The sequence below is a fragment of the Eschrichtius robustus genome, chromosome 2, assembly GCF_028021215.1.
Source record: "Eschrichtius robustus isolate mEscRob2 chromosome 2, mEscRob2.pri, whole genome shotgun sequence".
In the NCBI taxonomy this organism is placed as follows: Eukaryota; Metazoa; Chordata; class Mammalia; order Artiodactyla; family Eschrichtiidae; genus Eschrichtius; species Eschrichtius robustus.
In genome coordinates this window covers 166,357,081-166,374,164 of record NC_090825.1, presented here as the reverse complement: position 1 = coordinate 166,374,164, position 17,084 = coordinate 166,357,081, and the positions used below count along the sequence as shown (strand labels likewise).

The window sequence follows — 17,084 nt, the reverse complement described above, 5'->3', positions numbered from 1 at the left end:
ACAGGCCCCCCCTCTTCAGAGCAGTTCACACACAACCTGTGGGTGCCAGTGACTTGAATTCTCCAGTGTCAGAACCTGCGTTCAGATCCCACTGTTGTCACAACCTTGTGGCATTAGATGATGGCTATCACTTCTTGGATTCAATTTTCTTTATCTTAGTGGGGATGGGATGTGAGGAAGTGAAGTCGGGTTTTGACATAGCTGCATAGAAATAAGCCGAAGGACAGCCTTGCTATATACAGAACCGTACATTTAAGGTCGAAAACGTTAAGGCAGGCGCCGGTCGGGAACAAGCACAGGGGTGGGGGTGGGTGGAGGGTGTCGGGCCTGAGAAGCCCCCAGTCTTCGCTTCCGATTCCTCCCCCGGGGTCTCCAGGTTAGCTGGCCGCCATAAGCTGGCTCCAGAGGCCTCCGGGCCTGCAGGGGGCGCCAGACGCAGCGGAGCAACCTGCTCCCGGGTGGGACCAGAGCTGCGCAGTCATGATCACCACTGAGGCCGCGGCAGAGTCCGCTGTCCCGGCGGTGCCCGGTGATTCGGGAGCCAGTGGAGCCCCAGAGCGCGAGCAGCTGGTGTGGCCCTGGGTGAGCTCGAGCCCGAGCGGGAACAGGCGCGGGGCGGGCGGTGCAGGCTCGGGGGCGCCGGCTTCATACCTTAGCCGTGCCCCTCGCCCCGTAGAAAGATGCCGCGATACGGGCGCTGGTGCAGCGCATCCACCAGTTGCAGGCTGAGCGCGCGCAGGCCTTCCGCCGGCTGGAGGAGTAAGTGAGGGCGTAGGGGAGGGGAGGGGTCGCAATGTTCAGCCCCCAGTCCGCTCCGGGGATGGGCGTGCCTTGGGGGAGGAACTGGGTCCCCACGGGGCCGCGGTGTCAGAGGTGGGGCGGGATTTGCGGGGAGACCAGATCGCTCCCTTCCGCGTGCGCAGGGGTGGGCCCGTCTCGGGTTACCCTGCGGGAGTCAGAACGTTCTCAACACTCTGGGGTCTAGGGGACACTTGGAGGGCTTTAAGGTGGTCGATGCGGGTGCAGGGCGTGAGAGCCGGGGCCGTAGCCTCAGGATCCCCGCCTGCCGCAGAGGCCACCGACAGTACCTGAGCAGCGGCCCGCCCTACGACTTTCCGCGCTACCGCAGCACAGTACACGAGGTGACCCAGGCCTTCGCCGCCGCCTCGCGGGAGGTGCTGGCGGTGGAGGCCGAGCTAGCCGGACCCCGAGCACAGCCGCTGCTCGCGAGCCACGTGCGCAGGCTGCAGCAGCTGGAGGAGACGCGCCTGGCCACGGTGAGGTCCCGCCCCCCGGCCATGTATCCCCCTACTCCACGGCTTGTCTCTCGGGCCTTGGCCCACTGTGCACCCCTTGGGGGAGGGGCCAGACTCCGTCCCCTCGAACCCCGCCCCTGGCGCCCCAGCACCCCCTCTTCCTGCCCCACCTCAGTCATCCATTAAGAGTTCACTCGAGAGTCTCAGGGTTAGCCCCCTCCTGTCCGCCCGCATTTTTCATCCAGATCTTTAGTCCCAGGACACGCTCACTCTATCCCAGACCCCGCCCCTACAATGCTCCTACCCCCGCTGGCTTGTCCCAATGCCCCAGGCCAGGTACTCAACCCCCTGCTGATTGGGGGCCTTGGATTTCCAGGCCAGGTCCCCTTCTGGGTACACCCTCGATCCCAGCCTAGGTTCTGGGCCTGTTCCTCGCGCTAGGGACCCAAGGCCCAGCCTACTCTGCCTCTACAGCCAATCCTGACCAAGATACACTACCATTCCCCGGCCAGCTCCACGCGAAGCCACGCCCACATCACACTCTACGCTGGGATTCCCAGGCCACGCTGCTTTAGAGACCCAATCCCAGTCTAGGTTTTTGGCCTACTTCCACCCTGGGATTGTAACGCCCTGGCTGGTCCCTGAGACTCCGCCTACTTCACAACCCTCACAACCCACCCACCCCACCCCACCCCCGCCCCTGCCCACCTATCCCTGGCTGAGATTTCACCACTATTCCCCTTCCCCGCCTACATGAGGCCATGCCCATGTTGCGCTCTGCACTGATTCTAGGGCCCGCCCACTCGGCCCCTCTCCTCAGGAGCCCCCCTAAACCTAATCCTAGATTCCTCCTGCGCTAAGTACCGCCCCTTGAGACTCCCGCCTGCTGTGGCCCCACCCTTCCGCTGCCTTTCCGGGTGCTTCAGTGTCTCTTCCTCCCTACTATGTGGGAGGGCAGGGGGTGGCCTCTGCCAGTTGTGGCATCCTCCTTGCTGCCTATTCCCCAACCAGGTGGCCCTGCTGCAGCTGATGGGGACACCAGAGCTGACTGGGCAGGACAGCCTGCAGATGCACCAGCTGAAGATGAAGTGAGCACCGCCTCCCAGTGGGCTGACCATGCTAGATTTGCACTTGCACCCTTGGGCACCCACCCCCAGCCAGGTGCGCCCCAGGGCTGGCAAGGGCAGACTGTGCCAACCCCCTGGACCTGCACACTACCCTTAAGGTGTGCACGCCAGAGTACTCACTTGGTGACTCCTAGATGTACTGCACACATTCCCCCAGCGCACAGGCTGTGCAGTTTCACACCAGACTCGCACCTCATACACACCAATCCTGCTCACATGGCTCGACTCCGAGCTTGGACATGGTCGCCCAGGCCCCACCAGGCACACGCCTGCACATTCCTGCCTTTAGCCCCCCAAGTGCACACGTGCACACCCACTAGACATGTGCCACAGTCACCCTGCACACCTTCCTGATGGCACACACCCACCCAAGATGGCCTTTTCTCTTGCCACTCGGGACCCGTGGGACCACCCATCCTCCCAGGCACCTAAATGGTCCTTCTGGCTGCTAGCGCTGCCTGGAGGTTTGGCAGCAGGCAGGAGGGCCCGGGGCTGGCTACAGCCCCTTCGGAGCTGCGCAGCGGCGGCTAATTCGCCCCATCTGGGTTTTATTTATAGTTCCCATCCACTCTTGTAGGGTAATTAAAACCATGGAAGCGATCAGTGAGGTTCTCCAGGATCTCAGGTTTGATGCAGAATCTGCCGAGTGATGGTGGCTCCCCAGGGACAAGCCAAAGGAGATGGGAAATGGGGCATATAGCGCTCTGCCCTGACTGCCAGCTGGCTGGGGTCACGCCCCACCGGACCACTGACCCTCTTCAAGTTCGCCTCACCTCTCATAATAAAGAACCTAAAGAACCTTTCATCTGCAGCTGCTCCACTGTCTCTCTGTGCTGGGGTGGGATCCCACAAAGCCAGGGATGGCAGGTGCAAGATTCCCCGACTCCATGACTCTAAAAACTCTGGTGTTTTGAATCACACTCTCCAAGGAGTTTGGAACCAGATATTTCAGATCATGGAGAGAGTCAGAAATTCTGGGAGGTCAAGATTCCCATCCCAAAGGGTCATCAGGATTCCTCGTCAGCCCCCACGCTAGACCACTCTAGCCCCAAACTCACCTTCACAATCAGGGCACCTAAATAGTTTGTTTATTTAAAAAGACTCTTTGGAGTGGTCCTGGGTAGGGGGAGTAATGACCCTTCTTCACCCCCAGCCCTGGCAGGCGTTCTGGGAAGCTCAGCCCCCCTCACACACACTCCTCCCACTGGGATGCACCTCACGTGGAGGCCAGAGCTGTTGTGGCCCTCGGAGCTCAGAGTGCTCGCCCCAGCTGCTGCCGAGAGGGCTGGGGCACCCTGAGGTGAGGGTACAGAGGTGGCCCCCAGTCTGGGGGTGGCCCCTGGGTCTCCATTCAGCAGGGAGGGCAGCCCCAGCCTCTAGAGCTTATCTGGCAGGACCTGCAGGCAGAGGGGAAGCCAGGCTTAGCAAGGATCCTGGGAGGGGCCAGGACCACAGAGCAAATGAGGAGGCCCCAGTTCAGGTCCTGGTCCCACCACTTTCAGCTGGGTGACCTTGGGTAGGCTATTGCCCCTTTCTAGGCACCGGTTTTCCCATCTGAAAAGTAATATCTATCTATCCCATGGGGTGTCCTGCAGGTAATGTGCTTGGCACAGGGCCGGTATGCAGTAGGCGCTCATATAATGCTACCGGGCGGCTATGTGCATTCATCCCTGAGGACGACATTACCCTCTGGACATTTTAAAGGGGTCTGGATGCTCTTACTAGACTAAGGGCTACAGGGGCAGGCACACAGTAGGTGTTACGTAAATGTTGATAAGAGATGGAGGAAGGGATTGCACCTCAGTAACTAGGGCTGAGGGTGGACGGCCCGTGGCCTACGGCCACCAGGAGGGGCCCTTGTCTCCCTGCCTGCCCACCCACCTGGTCCCATCTTACCTCTCGCTGCGCCCCGTCTGCCCGAGGACAGGATCCCCTCATCCTGTGCTTGGAAGGAAGGAGGCAGTGTCTGAGAGCTGAGGACCTACCTCCCCAGCCCGTTTACCCCCCTGGCCCCACCCCTCCACCCCTCGCCCGGGGGTCCCTCCTTCCTACCTGGTTGCGGGTCTTATGTGACTTCTGCATCCAGGCTCGCCACTGGTCATAGAGGCGGAAGCTGAGGTTCGAGCAGTACGCGTGCTTCTTGAGCCAGCCCAGAAACTGCTTGAGCTCGCGCCGCACCGGCCCCGAGCTCGGCTCGCCGCCCCGCGGCTCGCACGCCCCGCCGCCCGGGCCCGGGCGCTCTAATGGGGGCGGAGAGGCAGCGTCAGGGCGCGCCCGGCAGAGGGCGCGCGCGGGCAGGAGAGGGATGTTCCCTTAGGGCACCTCCCTCCCTGTTTCTACGGGACCCGGTCCTCCCCACGGCCCAGCCCAGCACTGCAGCCCAGCTGCGCCCCCAAGGAGATAGGGGGCAGGGGAAGGAAGGGGCTCCTCCTCCACATCCCCTCTAAGAACCCGATTCCTGTGGCCTGAGCCAGGTGTGAGTGGAAGGGGGCGGGGGGAGGAGAGAGGCCAGGGCCAAAGGGATGAGAAGCAGACAGAGCAGGGGGCAGAGGAAGGAAGAGAGAGACGCTGATGAGAAAGAGCTGGAGAGAGAGAGACAGAGACTGAGCGATGGAGGCAAGGAGAGACAGATAGAGGGAGAGCGAAAGCAACGACGGACAGCCAAGGAGATGCAGAGGGTCGAGAGATGGAGAGCCAGAGCAGGGAGGGACAGAGACACTGGGGGTGTAGGGACGCAGAAACCAAGAAAGGCAGAAAGATAGAAACAGGGAGAGAGAGTGAGTGACAGAGAGATGAAGGGAGACAGAGAATTCGAGGTGGCTCTGAGGGGGAGGGGCAAGCCCCCAGGACAGGCCTGAGAGTACAGCCCGTTGGTTGGGGAGTGGGCCAGGAGGGCCAGGTGGGAGGCCGGCCTGTTGGTCCAGTCGCTGGCCGCAGCCAGCCGTGAGCTGGCCGCAGCCAGCCGTGAGCAGGCCGGCGGATAAGGACATCGGCCTCACGTCATAAATAACGCCGGGGACCCGCTGACAGGCCCTGGCACAGCCCCGGCCCCCACCGCCCCTGCCGGCCTCCCCTGGCCTCCCCAGCCTCCCCAGCGGACACAGCCGCCTGCTGGCTCCCGTGCAAGAATCACAGGTGCTGGGCACGAGCAGGGGCCAAGGCTCAGGCCCCTCCCAGCTGTGCTAGTTCCCGCCCACCGCCGAACCTGGAGGGGCCCGGGATGGGGGCTGGGGGACTGGCTGGAGCCCTGCTCTGCCACTCCCTGACTCTGGGATCCTCTCTGGGCCTTGGTTTCCCCATCATCCCAGGAGCATGAGCCTGGATTTCAAGGGAACTGAGTTCAGATCCCTGTGTGACCTTGGGGCCTTGGTGTCCTCACCTCAGAAAAGGGGCCCTCCCTTAGGTGAAACCACTGGGGGAGCAGGGGATGGGAGTCTCAGTAACTATTACTTGCAAACCCTTGTGTGGCACCCACCATGAGAGCACTTTCCATGGGTTATCTCTCATCTAACCCTCACAATAGCCTGAGGCAGGCATGATTATCATCCCCACTTTCCAGATAGGGAAGCTGAGGCCAGACGTACCAAATAAGATTTCATACCATTTCACAAAGGAGAGAAGGGAGGTCCATGGGCTTAGATAAACCCCCGACCGCAGAGGGAATCAGACCCAGGCCCCTGATCATCCCATCCCGCTACCTTTAACAGAAGGGGAAATCAAAGCCGGTCATAGGGAGAGTTGGCAGCCCATCGTCTTAGAAGCAGGGGTCTCAAACTCACTTGCCCTTAGGGGCTGGGGAAGGGGTACATGTGGGTGAAACAGGCTAGGTGGGGATGGCACAACTGAAAGAGTAAGGGCCCTGACTTAAGGGGCAGCCTCTGCTGATGGGGGCTGTGGAGTAACTCTGGCTGTGTCCTACTACATTTTCTAGACAATTTTTCTAGGGAATCTAGGATATTTGTGTTAAAACTTATTGTTTTTAAAAGTCTGCCAGTAGGTCAAACTTTTTTTTTTCCAAATGACAGGCCAAGAAAATAGATCCAAGGGCCACAATTGGCCCCCGGGGCCAAAAGTTTGAGACCTCTGCTCTCTTGAAGGAAACAAGGAAACAGAGGCCCAGACTGGTTTGGGGCTGGTCCCAGGACCACCCAGCCCTGTTGGGGTGCTCACCACTTCGGGGGGTGGAGGCAGCCGTGGGGTGGCTCCATTCGCTCCAGATCCCTGCCTTTTTGGAGCCATAGATGCCAAAGGGGTTGCAGCGCACTTGCACGAAGTAGACAGTGCCTGGCTTAAGGCCCGCCAGGCGGCAGGAGGTCTGGTTGCTCACATCGTCCACCACCTGGGCGGCAAGGGCAGGGTCAGAGGCGGGGGAAGCTTGGGGAGGGGAGGGGGGAGAGGAGGAGGGAGGAGCGGAACTGGGGGGTGGGTGCGGGCACCTTCCAATCCACGCTGTCCTCCACTCGGTAGCGGATCTGGTACTTGGCTTGGAAGAGGAAGTCCTTGAGGGCAGGCGGTGAAACCCAGCGCACGCTCAGCTGGTCCTCCAGGCCCCCTACGCGGCTCACGTGCACTTCTGGCGGGGGGTCGGTGGTCACTAGGGGGGCGGGGCGGGGCTTAGTCACCGGGCTCTCTTTGGACCTGGCTGGCCCCTGTCTGGGTCCAAATACCAGGGAACGTGGCTTAGATGGCACCTGCCTCCGTTCTCCCCTCTCCCCCTTCAGGACGGGTGGATTACATTAGATAATATTCAGGAAACACTCAGCACCTAGAAGCACTCAATTAATGTTAGCTGTTATCACCATTATTATCTGTGACAGGAGAAACATAATCCTATCTTCAGGGAACTATGTAAAAAGCAGACACTGCCTGGATGATGATATTATTATTATTATGCCCAGGAGACCAGGGAGCCCTCAGGCTGCCAGACTCCTGGGACGCTCCCCCGACCCCCCCACTGCCCACCTCCTGCTCCTTCCAACTTCACAAAGGTCCTCAATGTGACGGCTTTGCTTGGTGCAAAGGGACAACTGAGGCTTAGAACATGCCCACTGCAGCTTCAGGACTTAAGGAAGCAAAGTGGGAAGCAGGAGGAGGGAGTCACTGCAACACTTCTGAGGAACCTTCTGGGAGCCCTTTGGGCAGCAGGGAGGGCTGGCCTCTTCCCCTGAGGCCTTGGTGAGGGGCTGAAAGGGTTAAGGCACAGGCCTGCTTGGGGCTGAGAAACACCCTAATTAGATTAGGCCCAATTCTGCTCGCAGATCATCCATTTCCTGCCTCCCGCCTGCACGCCCCCCCCAGCTACAGGCTGCTGCTTCCTGGGGCGCCTCCAGACCTGGGCGCCCCCTCCCAGCTCCCCAGGGGCCCCCCTCAGCACACCTGGGCTGCCGAGGGAGAGGCAGCCAGGCCAGGTGTTCTCCACAGAGTAGGGGTATCCTGGCTGCTTCAGGGGGCTGGGGACGGATGGGTGGATGCCTAGCTCCTCCCCATTCCAACCAGCAGCGCAGACCTCAGCTGAGCTGCAGCATGGCTGGGCTGGTGGGGGCCGAGGGGGAGGGGGTGGATCCCAGATGGGCCAGGCTGGCCTTGCGGGGGGCAGGGCTCACCCACATCCAGGATGTCCAGTGTCAGCACATCAGAGCGGGCCGAGCCCAGCCGGTTGGTGGCCTCCACCCAGATCTCATAGGGTGTGAAGAGAGCCAGGTCCTTGGGGATGTGGCAAGAGTGAGGTCCCACCGTGTGGTATTCCTCACATGTGTTGTCCTGCCCATACCACCTGCAGGGGCAGGAGGGGAGGAGGACATGTGAGGGTCCCTTTGGGCCCCCAAACCTCCCCCCAGCAGCCCCGGAGTGCAGAGAGGACACCAGAGCTCCGAGAGGGAAGGCTTGGCCAAGGCCACACAGCCAGGCTGGAACACATGTCACCCGAGGGCCACCACCAACCTCAGCTTGTACTTGAGGGAGTAGTTGGTGTGGAGGAAGGTTTCCCCGTGGGCCCCCGGCGTCCAGCGGCATGTCAGGTCCTTCATGTTCTTGGACCAGCAGCTGATGTTGAAGGGTTTCTCTGGGGGCACTGGGGAAGGGGGGTGCAGGGGCTGAGGGTCTGGACCGGCCGTGGACAGGGGGAAGGGGGAGTTGCTGGCTGCCCGCTGGGGCCCCCACCTTGGAGCGGAAGGAGGATGGACAGAGCAGATGTTGGCAGGACCACCTGCATGGCTCTCTTGAGGATGGTTTTGGGGGGGTGGTGGTCTCCAGGCTCTCATTCCCACCCTAACGGCCTGTACCTCTCAACTTATGCCAGTATACCCATTGTTCAGCCCCAGACCAGAGGACCCATGATTCATGCCCCTCTCCAGAGGGAGATGTTGCCCCCAAGAGCTACCCCTAGGTGTCCTGGGGGCCCACTTACGGCCAACATAGAGGCAGGAGCCGGCTAGGATGCTGCCGTCACGGGCGTGGCACACGAGATTGTCCCCCGACTGCTGCCTGGATCCGTTGAGGTTGGCCAGGGCAAGGGCTAGAGTGGAGGCGTTGAGCATTCGGGACAGCTCAGGGGGCAGGCGGTGCCCGTTGAGGGTCCAGTAGAGGCCCTCGGCGGTGGCCCCTGGTGGGTCCCCGTGCACTGAGCACGTGGCCTGCAGGGAGGATCCGATGAGGAGCGTGGGGTCCTGGGGACTGATCACAGCCGTGTCTGGGGTCAGAGAGGAGCACCTGTCAGGCCTGGGATGGAGCTGCCCTGAGCATCCCCCACCATCCTAGGTCCTCCAAGACTCACAGTAGTCCTGCAAAGGAGCTTTATATGATTGTCCCCATTTTACAGAGAAGGAAACTGAGGCTCTGTTAGGTCAAGTGACAAACCCAAGGTTGGTGGCAAAGCCAAGATTCAGCCCCAGGACTGTCTGATTCCACAACTTAGGTCCTTCCAAACCACTTCCTCACTGACTTGCTAAGGGCTTTCTGAGTGGTTACAAACCTCACTCAGATCCAAGTACCTCTTGCTTTGCACATACTTCTGACAACCACTACACTCTGCTTTTTGTTTTTTTCCATTTCATTTTATTTTTGACAATTAGAAATAACAGATTGTGTGTTCTTTCTCTTCTACCCCCAGAACCGCACACATATGTCTCTGTGGGGAGGAAGGCACTTCTAAAAAGGGGTGCCCTGACCCCTACTAGAATCCTGCTCATTTTATGGATGAAAAAAAACAAGGCTCTGAGAGATCGAGTCCTTTGCCTAAGGTCACCAAATAGAAGGGCACACTATTTAAACCTATATTTGTCAGTCTCTGCGCTGCCACTGGAATTGAAAGTGACTGTGGCAAGCTCTAGGCTCCCCACCTCATCCAAAGGGACTTGCCGTCATCATGCTTTCCCTCGATTCAGTTTTCCTAATCTGCAAAATGGGAACAAGAAAACTCACGGTCCTCAGGGCCATTGGGAATATCAGATGGGAAGTGACTTCCTAAACTGGGTTGTGTGTGAATTGGGTGCTGGGCACAGGAGCCTCTGGGATGCCGTGGTTGATGCCTTTCCTCCTGCCTTCCACTGGAGAAGCCTTCTAGTCCAAAGATTAGAACTTAAGAGAGACCTGTTTTTATCCAAGGGGAAACCAAGGCATAGAAGAGGGGGAGGGGATGCACAGTTCAAGCCCCTGATGCCCCTCTGAGTCTCAGTCTCCCCACCTGGGAAGTGGGCATCATGGTATCAGCCACATGAGATTGTTTGAGAAGAGTGAAAATATTGTCTTAAGGACAACTCTGTGGGATCTTTAAGCCAGGCTGAGCTGGGTTCGAATGCCCCCAGCTCACTCAGGAGGTTAACCCAGTTCTTTTACTTCTCTGAGACTTTGGGAAGGGGCCTCTCCCTCCACCAAAAGTGGTAGTGAGGACTCATTCACTCATTTGTTCATTCATTCATTCAAGGAGCACCTACAGTGTGCCAGGACCTGAGGGCACAATGGTGACCAAGATACCCAAAATTCATGCCCTTTTGGGCCTTGAATCCAAGGGAGCAGTAGGAAAAAGCACAAATAAATGTCTAGGAGAACAAGTAAGGGAAAAAATAAAGCACGAATCAGTGGTGGCAGCTAAATGGCCCAAGAGGCCTGTCTGGGGAGGTGGCATTTGAGCTGAGATGTGAATAAAGTGAAAGAAGTAGCCATGAAAATATACAGAAGAGAGTGCCCAGGCAGGGCGAGCAGCAAGTGCAAAGATACTGGGGGGCAGGGGTGGTAGGAAATGAGGTCTGGGAGGTTAGCAGGGGGCCAGACCTGCAGGGAGGAGTTATTCCAGGATTCTGAGCAAGGGAGGAATTTATATTTTAAAAGGATCACTGGGCAGCTGTAAGAAGGGACTGCAGCAGGGCAGAGAGGCAGGGGCAGCCCAGCTTCCCTGGCAGCCAAGGACAGGGTGATCCTGGTTCCCCTGGGAGGCCCCTAAATGCCAGCGGCTGCCCTGTGCTGGCTCTCACTGCCCCAAATGGGCGAGGTGGGGTGGACACAGTTCCCGGGGCCAGCCCTGACGATTTTCCGGGGCAAACTTGGCTTGAGGGCCATGTCTTGCTGGAGCCTGGGATCGCAGTTGCGTTTGGGGCTTGGCCCAGGGCTCGCCGGAGGTCTCAGCGTCCGTGCGAAGGAGCCGGCTGAGCCGGCCAGAGCCGAGGAGGCGGGGGCGGCTGGGGGGCGGGGGGCCAGGGGGCCGCCCCGGAGGTCCCAGGCAGCCAGCCGCCCGCTAATTCGGAATTCCTTCAGCATGAACTCGGGCGTGCCAGTGTCTCTGCCCCGGCCCACCCACCGCTTCCTGCCTGGGCCCCCCCAGCAGGGTGGGAGGCACGGCCAGGCCTGCCCGGACCCCAGGCCCATTCTCAAACCTCCAGGGGTGGGTCACGGCCCTCCTGTCTCCCACTCACCCCCACGGCCAGGCCAGGAAAGGGGCTCTCAGGGGGGTCCTGGCTGGCTGTGGCACTGCCCCTCTGCCACACCCGCCTGGCCTGGGCTGGTGTGGCCTGCCTGCCAGCAGCTGCAGCTGCCCTCCCAGGGCTGGGCGGGGGACAGGGCAAGAGGGCAAGGCCAGGCGGGCCTGGACAGGCCAGTCCCCCACCCCAAGCTGCAGCAGGAAAGGTCACAGGGAGGCCTTCTCCTCCTGGGATGTGGGTGCTCATCTCAGCTGGGGCACCTGGGCAATTGGCTTCCCCTCCCCTGTTCTCAGTTTCCTCCTCCGTAAAATGGGAGGAAAATATGTTCTACCTGCTGGGGAGATGAATGCGATGAGCTCACCATGTCCAGAGGGCCAAGCACACTGCAGTGCCTAGGAACTGTTGGGATTAGGGCCCCTCCCAGCTCTGGGGTCCCGGCTGGCTGGTGCACTCCCTCCAGGCCTCCCCAAACAATGGGCCAAGGCATTTGGGACCAGGATGCACACATTCCAGCCCAGGCAAAGCAGCTGGGGACAGCCCACTGAGGTTGGGAGGGCCCTTGGCCTGGTTTGGGGGGCTTCCTAGAAGGCTCCCTTAAGCAGATCCCTGGGCTAGGCATTTGGACAGCCCCCCTCCCCTGCTCCCTGCCTCCCCGCCTTTCCCGCAGAACTGGGGCCTTTAAAAGTTTTTTCTCTCCCCCTTCCCAATCTGGAGCCACTGCCGTTATTAAAAAGGAACACCATGTGTTTTAAAAGGGAAAAGTGTGAGATTCTCTGCAAGCAAGGCAGGAGGGTGGTCTCCACCCGGGGTCCCCATGGGGGTCCCCATCTCCTGTCCTGCTGGTACCTGCAGACACTTTACAACCCACCCGCCTGTTGGTCAGGTGCTAAGACACACCACACCGTAAGTAGAAACATATTGCTGAGGTGTGAGAATCTTTAATTTCTTCCCCCTTAAAGGAAAAAACACACGCACAACAATCCTTCCACCACCACCACCTTTGCCTGCTGCTCTGCTGGCTGGGAAACAAAGCCTGCCACTAAAGGTGGCATTCACAGGTGCTGCCCACTGCCTGGCAGAGCTGTCAGGAACCCCAGGAGGGCCTGGGGCAGCCCCTCACCTGCCCAGGAGCCTTGGGCATGTTAGGCTTTCAGCAAGTGCCTCCAGGACACCGGACCCTGCTCTTTCCGGAAGAGCACCGCAGGGAGCCTGCAAACAGCTCTGTGCAGTGTAGGTCCACCTGGGGTGCAGTGTTTGCCCACCCGGGTCGACTTGTGTGCCTGGATGGGGTGCGTGGAGTGACTGCGAACATCCGAACATCCAGGGCAGGTTGTGCCTGCGTGTGTGCCCTGTGTTGCCTCTCCCTCGGAAAGAGTGTGACCATGAATGTGTGTGTGTCAGGGATGGAATGTGTGTGTGCGCCCCGATGGTGTGCGAATGTGCATCTGGGATGCAGTGTGAGCACATCTGAGGGCGAGGGTGACGGGCCACAAGCCAGTGTGAGTCTTTGTGTGTCTCTGGGTGTGTCCCAGAGCGGGTCTGGATGTGGAGACCGTGTCCTGGCGGGGGTGTGCATTGGGTGGGGGACCGGAGAGTGCCGGAGGCCAGGCGCTCCCAGCAGGGTGGGGGTCTCGGCCTGAGGGGGCTGTGGGCTCCCGGTGGCTGCTCCCCCCCAACGGCTGGGCCTGCGGTGCCCGGACTCGCTGGGTCCCGCTCCCTCTCACTCTCACCCACTATCTCACAAAGATTTCTGTCTCTAGAGTCTCCTAGCCCGGCGCAGCGTGGCCGGGAACAGTTCTGAGCGCCGCCAGTGGCGAGGACTCCGCGGACCCCCGCGCGCGGGGTCCCGCCGGGGGAGGGCGGCGGCGCCGGCCCGCGGAGAGGCGCGTCCCCGGGGACCCCGGGCCGCGAGCCAGGCGGCCAGAGCGGCCCCCTCCCGCCCTGCCTTCCTCACGGGGCTCATCCCTCCACCCGGGGGGGCCCCGCTCAGGGCCGGCACCCAGCGCGCCTACCGCGTGCGCCCCCGCCCAAGAGCGGTGACCCGCGGTCTCCGCGTCTCCGAAGCCAGCAGACGCTGTCGCGTGCGCCCACCGCGTCCTGGAGTGCAGAGTGTCCCAGGCCGCGGCCCCTCGGCCCCCCGGGGCCGAGTCGGGCGTCCTCCACAGGACAGCCCAGGTAAAAAGGCCTGGGCAGCGGAAGCCGGACCCTTGGGCCAGGGGACTTCGGCCCTGTGCGCCCCACAGGTGAGGACGCCCCGAGGGCCGCGCCGGGGGCGCCTTCCTTTGTTCCCGGGCCGTCCAGGTGGCGCCCGCGCCCCCTCCCCCCGCAGCTGCCCCCGGGGCGCACGCTCTCGGCCCAGGCGGGAAAAGGGGAGCACGGCGCCGGCTACTTACCGGCTCCTGATCCCGCTTGCGGCGCCCCGAGGACGCAGAGCAGCAGTAGGGGCAGCAGCGGCGGCGGCCGCCGCGCGGATTGGGCGGCGGGGCCCGGGCGGCCGGCGGGCATGGGGCCGGCGCTGCCTGGGGCGCGCGGCGGGCGGCGGCTGCAGCGGCGGCGGCGAGGGACTCGGGGCGCAGGCGGGGCGCGGGCCAAGTAGCCCGCACGTCGCTGGGCGCGGGCGCGGAGGCCAGAGCAAGTCTGAGCAACCGAATTGACAAGGCGCTAATGCGCCGCTGGCCCCGCCCGGCCCCGCCCCCGGCCCGGCCCCCGAGGGGGGGCGAGCGGCGGGCCCCGCACCGGCCTCCCAGCCGCCCGCCAGCCCGCGGGCACCGCGGGCCCCACCCGTCCGGCCTCCGCCCCGCCGCGCACCGCACGCGCCCTTTCCCGCGGCCCCAAACCCCCAACTCTACCCTTACCGACCTGGGACCTCCCTTTGCAACCCCGCCAGCTCCAGGCTCCCTACCCCCAATCTGGGACCTGGAGCCCCCAGTCGGGTTTCCATACCCTCGCCCACCTCCCTGCACCCTGCTCTCAGCCATGTGCCCCTTCGGCGTCCCCTGAGGCCCCCAGCCCTCGCCCGCTCCTCCCCCCCATCCTCGGTCTCGGCCCCCACCCGAACTCTGGCCCCGCCCCCCCACTGAGCGGTCCCTGAGCCCCGCCTGCTCCCATCTCCAGCCCCCCTTCCTCCCCAGGGGCCTAAAAGTCGCCCTCCCTCCCGCCCCACGCCATCGGCGCGCGGGTCCCACCGGTTTTGGCCCAGCGCTCCCCCTCCCACTTCATCCCGCCTCCTCTGGTCCTCCAGCGCGCGAAGCCTCGGCCCCAGGCTTTGCTGGAGGGAAGACGGAGAAAAAGCTGCAAGGCACAGTGTCCCTGGACCTTACCCTGGCTCAGCTGTCCCCCTCGAGCGGGACCGAGCTGAGGTTCTTTGGGGGCACCCGGGGGCCTCAGTAGGGAGTTCCCGCGTGGGCAGGCGGGGAGAAATGGGCCCCCGTGGGAAAGGGGACGGGGGCTTGCGCGGGTCCCGTGTGCGGGGCAGGACAGAATCCCAGGAGGAGAGCGGTAAGGAGGCTCCCCCCGACTCGCTGACAGCCCCCCACGGAAAAATCCGCTCAGCGGCCCGCGGGTGGGGTGCGCCACGCAGTGAGTAATCGCTCGGGCGGCCGCCGCCCGCCGACTCCAGGTAACGCCGGCTGCCCCGAGCGACGCATAGCTTGTCTTCCTATTTTTGCGTAGGGATCCTTCTCGGTGTTATTGTTTTTTGGCCACTGCTTGGGTTTCGGGACCCCTCCCGGCCCGGGCGCCTCACCCCCCTCCTCTTGGTCCCCATCCGATTTGGGCGCCCACGATAAAAGGGCTCTAGACCTCCAAGGCCCCGGTGGAGGGGGAGCCTGAAATGAGAGTTCCGGGGCCGCCTTCAGCCCGGCTCTTAGAGTCGCAGCCCTGCCCCCAGCCGCGTGCCCTCAGAGGGGAAGGGCTCTAACTCCCCTTTCCAGAGGTTCCCTTAGAGACCTGGACCCTCCCTCTTGGTCCCTAACCAGCCAAGGGGGTAAAAGTGTCTGAGGAGGGCTCAGGAGTTCCCATCTCGTTTGCTCACGGCTGCCCTCCACTCCTGCTACTTGGGTCCCCAACTCAGACCTCAGACTGTCAGAAAAGAGGATTAAAGGATGGAGTCCGGGGTGCACCCCTCTAGTCCCCCATTCTGGACTCTGGATGGGTTTGTGAAGGAGAGAGTAAAGCCCTGGCATGCTGCACTGTCGTTTACTGGGGCACACCAGGCCTCTCTGCCTCAGTTTCCTCCTCAGCACAGTGGGTGACTCCTAGCCAGCCTAAGGGTTTCTGTGGGAAGTTGCAATGTAGCAGAAGGCTCCACGGTCTAAACACTTAGCATAGTGTCTGGCACCAGGGGCACATTCTTTTGGGGCATCAGTTTGTCACCTCTGAAAAATGGGGCCATAGTCCCACCTGCCAGGTGGTCCAGAGAGTTAAGTGGAGGTGGCAGTTCTTGGATGGAACTGTGTTTCCAGGATTTATGCCACCCCCTCCCCCACAACCTCTGTCCTGCAACGTTTGACCTCCTCCTGGAGGACTTCAGGCTTCTGGAGCAAAATCTTGATTATTTTCCTCCCTAGTCTCTGCTCCTCCCCAGTCATTCCCCAGTCTCGGGCAAAGGCTCCCCCATCCACCCAGATGCTCGGGCCAGAGACCTGGAGGTGCGCGTGACAACTCTCTCCTTTGCTCATCCCCTACGTCCAATCCATCAGCAAATCCTGTTGGCTGATTCCAAAACACATCCCCATTCTGAGATTTGGACCCCTTTCCTCCACCCCATCCGGCTCCAGGCCCCACCATCTCCGTCTGGGATGCCGCCCAGCCTCCTCCTAGGCTTCCTGGGTAAATCCTCTTGCCCTTGTCTGTACAGCAGGCAGAAGGAGCTTTTAAAAGAAGCGAAGCAGGTCTTTTTTGCCCTGGCACCCTCTCCCCCCTCCTTTTCTCCTCTCTTCTCATCCTCCTTCTTCCTCTCCCTCACTCCACTCCAGCTGCTGCAGCCCCGTTTCTCCCAAACACATAGGCTTGTTTATTATCACGGGGTCTTTGTACATTTGCTTTTCCCCCTGCAGGGATGCAGTTCCCCCAAATCTTCCCCCAGTTAGCACCTTCTCTTCCATCATGTCACAGGTCAAGTATTCTCAGAGGGGTCCCCCAACCTTCCCAGGCACCCTCCATCCCCTTCCTCTTTTTAAATTATCTTTGTAACACAGCTCTTCGAACGTCATCTTTCTCTTGAGACATTTTCTTTAGACTGCGAGCACACTGAGAGCCATTAGGACCCCATGCTGGGCCCAGTGAGGGCCACAGGAGAAGAGCTCAGTGAACATTTGCAAAATGAAAGGATGGAGAATTCTCAGTCCCTCAGAGTAGCAAGAAAATTCAGTCCCAGTGAATCATGCTGTCTGGGGTCCCAGCCAGGCCCTGGACTTGTGGTGTGAGCTAACCTGGTAGCCACCCCTCTCTGGTCCTTACCTGTAGAAGGGTATGGATTGTTCACCCAGCCCCTCCTTGGAGCATGCCCTCTGCCCTCTGGGTGACCTTTACCTCAAACCTTTGACTTTAAGGAAAGTGATTTGGCCTCCAGGTGCACCCTTCCCTGCCCTTGGTTCTCCAGGTGGCTTAACCCCTTCCTCATCAGTCCCACCACCTCTTTGTGCAGGAAGGGGAACGAGCGTTGATGGAACTTCGGGCAAATATTGACCCAAGTCCTTGAAGGTGGCTGGGAATGTACTGATGTGGCAGATGGAGGGAGGGCCCCACATAGGGGAGGGGCTCCTCAGTCTTTGCACCTAAGGATTACC

The 17,084-nt window shown here is 61.1% G+C and overlaps 2 protein-coding genes across 7 annotated transcripts; one reads left to right on the top strand and one right to left on the bottom strand.

Moving 5' to 3' along the window:
- The first annotated feature begins 320 nt into the window (after positions 1–320).
- REX1BD (required for excision 1-B domain containing) lies at positions 321–3,188 on the top strand. 5 transcript variants are annotated; one of them, XR_011073216.1, is made up of 5 exons: positions 321–582; positions 677–759; positions 1,049–1,277; positions 2,268–2,417; positions 2,961–3,188. XR_011073216.1 is itself a non-coding variant. In XM_068536701.1 (5 exons), exons 1-5 carry the CDS (start codon positions 481–483, stop codon positions 3,031–3,033), a joined length of 564 nt encoding a protein of 187 aa, XP_068392802.1. In that variant the 5' UTR covers positions 328–480; the 3' UTR covers positions 3,034–3,188. The 5 variants fall into 5 exon arrangements, 4 of the variants coding, with proteins under 4 accessions (XP_068392802.1, XP_068392803.1, XP_068392805.1 ...); XM_068536701.1 differs by having other exon boundaries at positions 328–582; positions 2,268–2,344; XM_068536702.1 differs by having other exon boundaries at positions 332–582; positions 1,073–1,277; positions 2,268–2,344.
- Positions 3,189–3,454: 266 nt separating this feature from the next.
- On the bottom strand, positions 3,455–13,954 carry CRLF1 (cytokine receptor like factor 1). 2 transcript variants are annotated; one of them, XM_068536699.1, is made up of 9 exons: positions 13,689–13,954; positions 8,790–9,071; positions 8,324–8,453; positions 7,987–8,156; positions 6,820–6,977; positions 6,554–6,722; positions 4,436–4,623; positions 4,280–4,322; positions 3,455–3,780 (listed from the first exon to the last, which is right to left on the bottom strand). In XM_068536699.1, the coding sequence occupies exons 1-9, from the start codon at positions 13,798–13,800 to the stop codon at positions 3,767–3,769; spliced, it is 1,266 nt and encodes a 421-aa protein (XP_068392800.1). In that variant the 5' UTR covers positions 13,801–13,954; the 3' UTR covers positions 3,455–3,766. The 2 variants fall into 2 exon arrangements, with proteins under 2 accessions (XP_068392800.1, XP_068392801.1); XM_068536700.1 differs by having other exon boundaries at positions 4,280–4,327; positions 13,689–13,943.
- Positions 13,955–17,084: the final 3,130 nt, after the last annotated feature.

What these genes read in the sequence shown, in the direction of transcription:
- REX1BD (XM_068536701.1), top strand. Translation starts at nt 481, where the DNA reads ATGATCACCACTGAGGCCGCGGCAGAGTCCGCTGTCCCGGCGGTGCCC. An exon ending in AGCAGCTGGTGTGGCCCTGG is followed by an intron (nt 583 to 676) that starts GTGAGCTCGAGC and finishes CTCGCCCCGTAG; the next exon opens with AAAGATGCCGCGATACGGGC. An exon ending in GCCTTCCGCCGGCTGGAGGA is followed by an intron (nt 760 to 1,048) that starts GTAAGTGAGGGC and finishes CCGGGGCCGTAG; the next exon opens with CCTCAGGATCCCCGCCTGCC.
- CRLF1 (XM_068536700.1), bottom strand. Translation starts at nt 13,800, where the DNA reads ATGCCCGCCGGCCGCCCGGGCCCCGCCGCCCAATCCGCGCGGCGGCCG. An exon ending in AGGACAGCGTGGATTGGAAG is followed by an intron (nt 6,723 to 6,819) that starts GTGCCCGCACCC and finishes CTTGCCGCCCAG; the next exon opens with GTGGTGGACGATGTGAGCAA. An exon ending in TGCCTCCACCCCCCGAAGTG is followed by an intron (nt 4,624 to 6,553) that starts GTGAGCACCCCA and finishes CGCCCCCATTAG; the next exon opens with AGCGCCCGGGCCCGGGCGGC.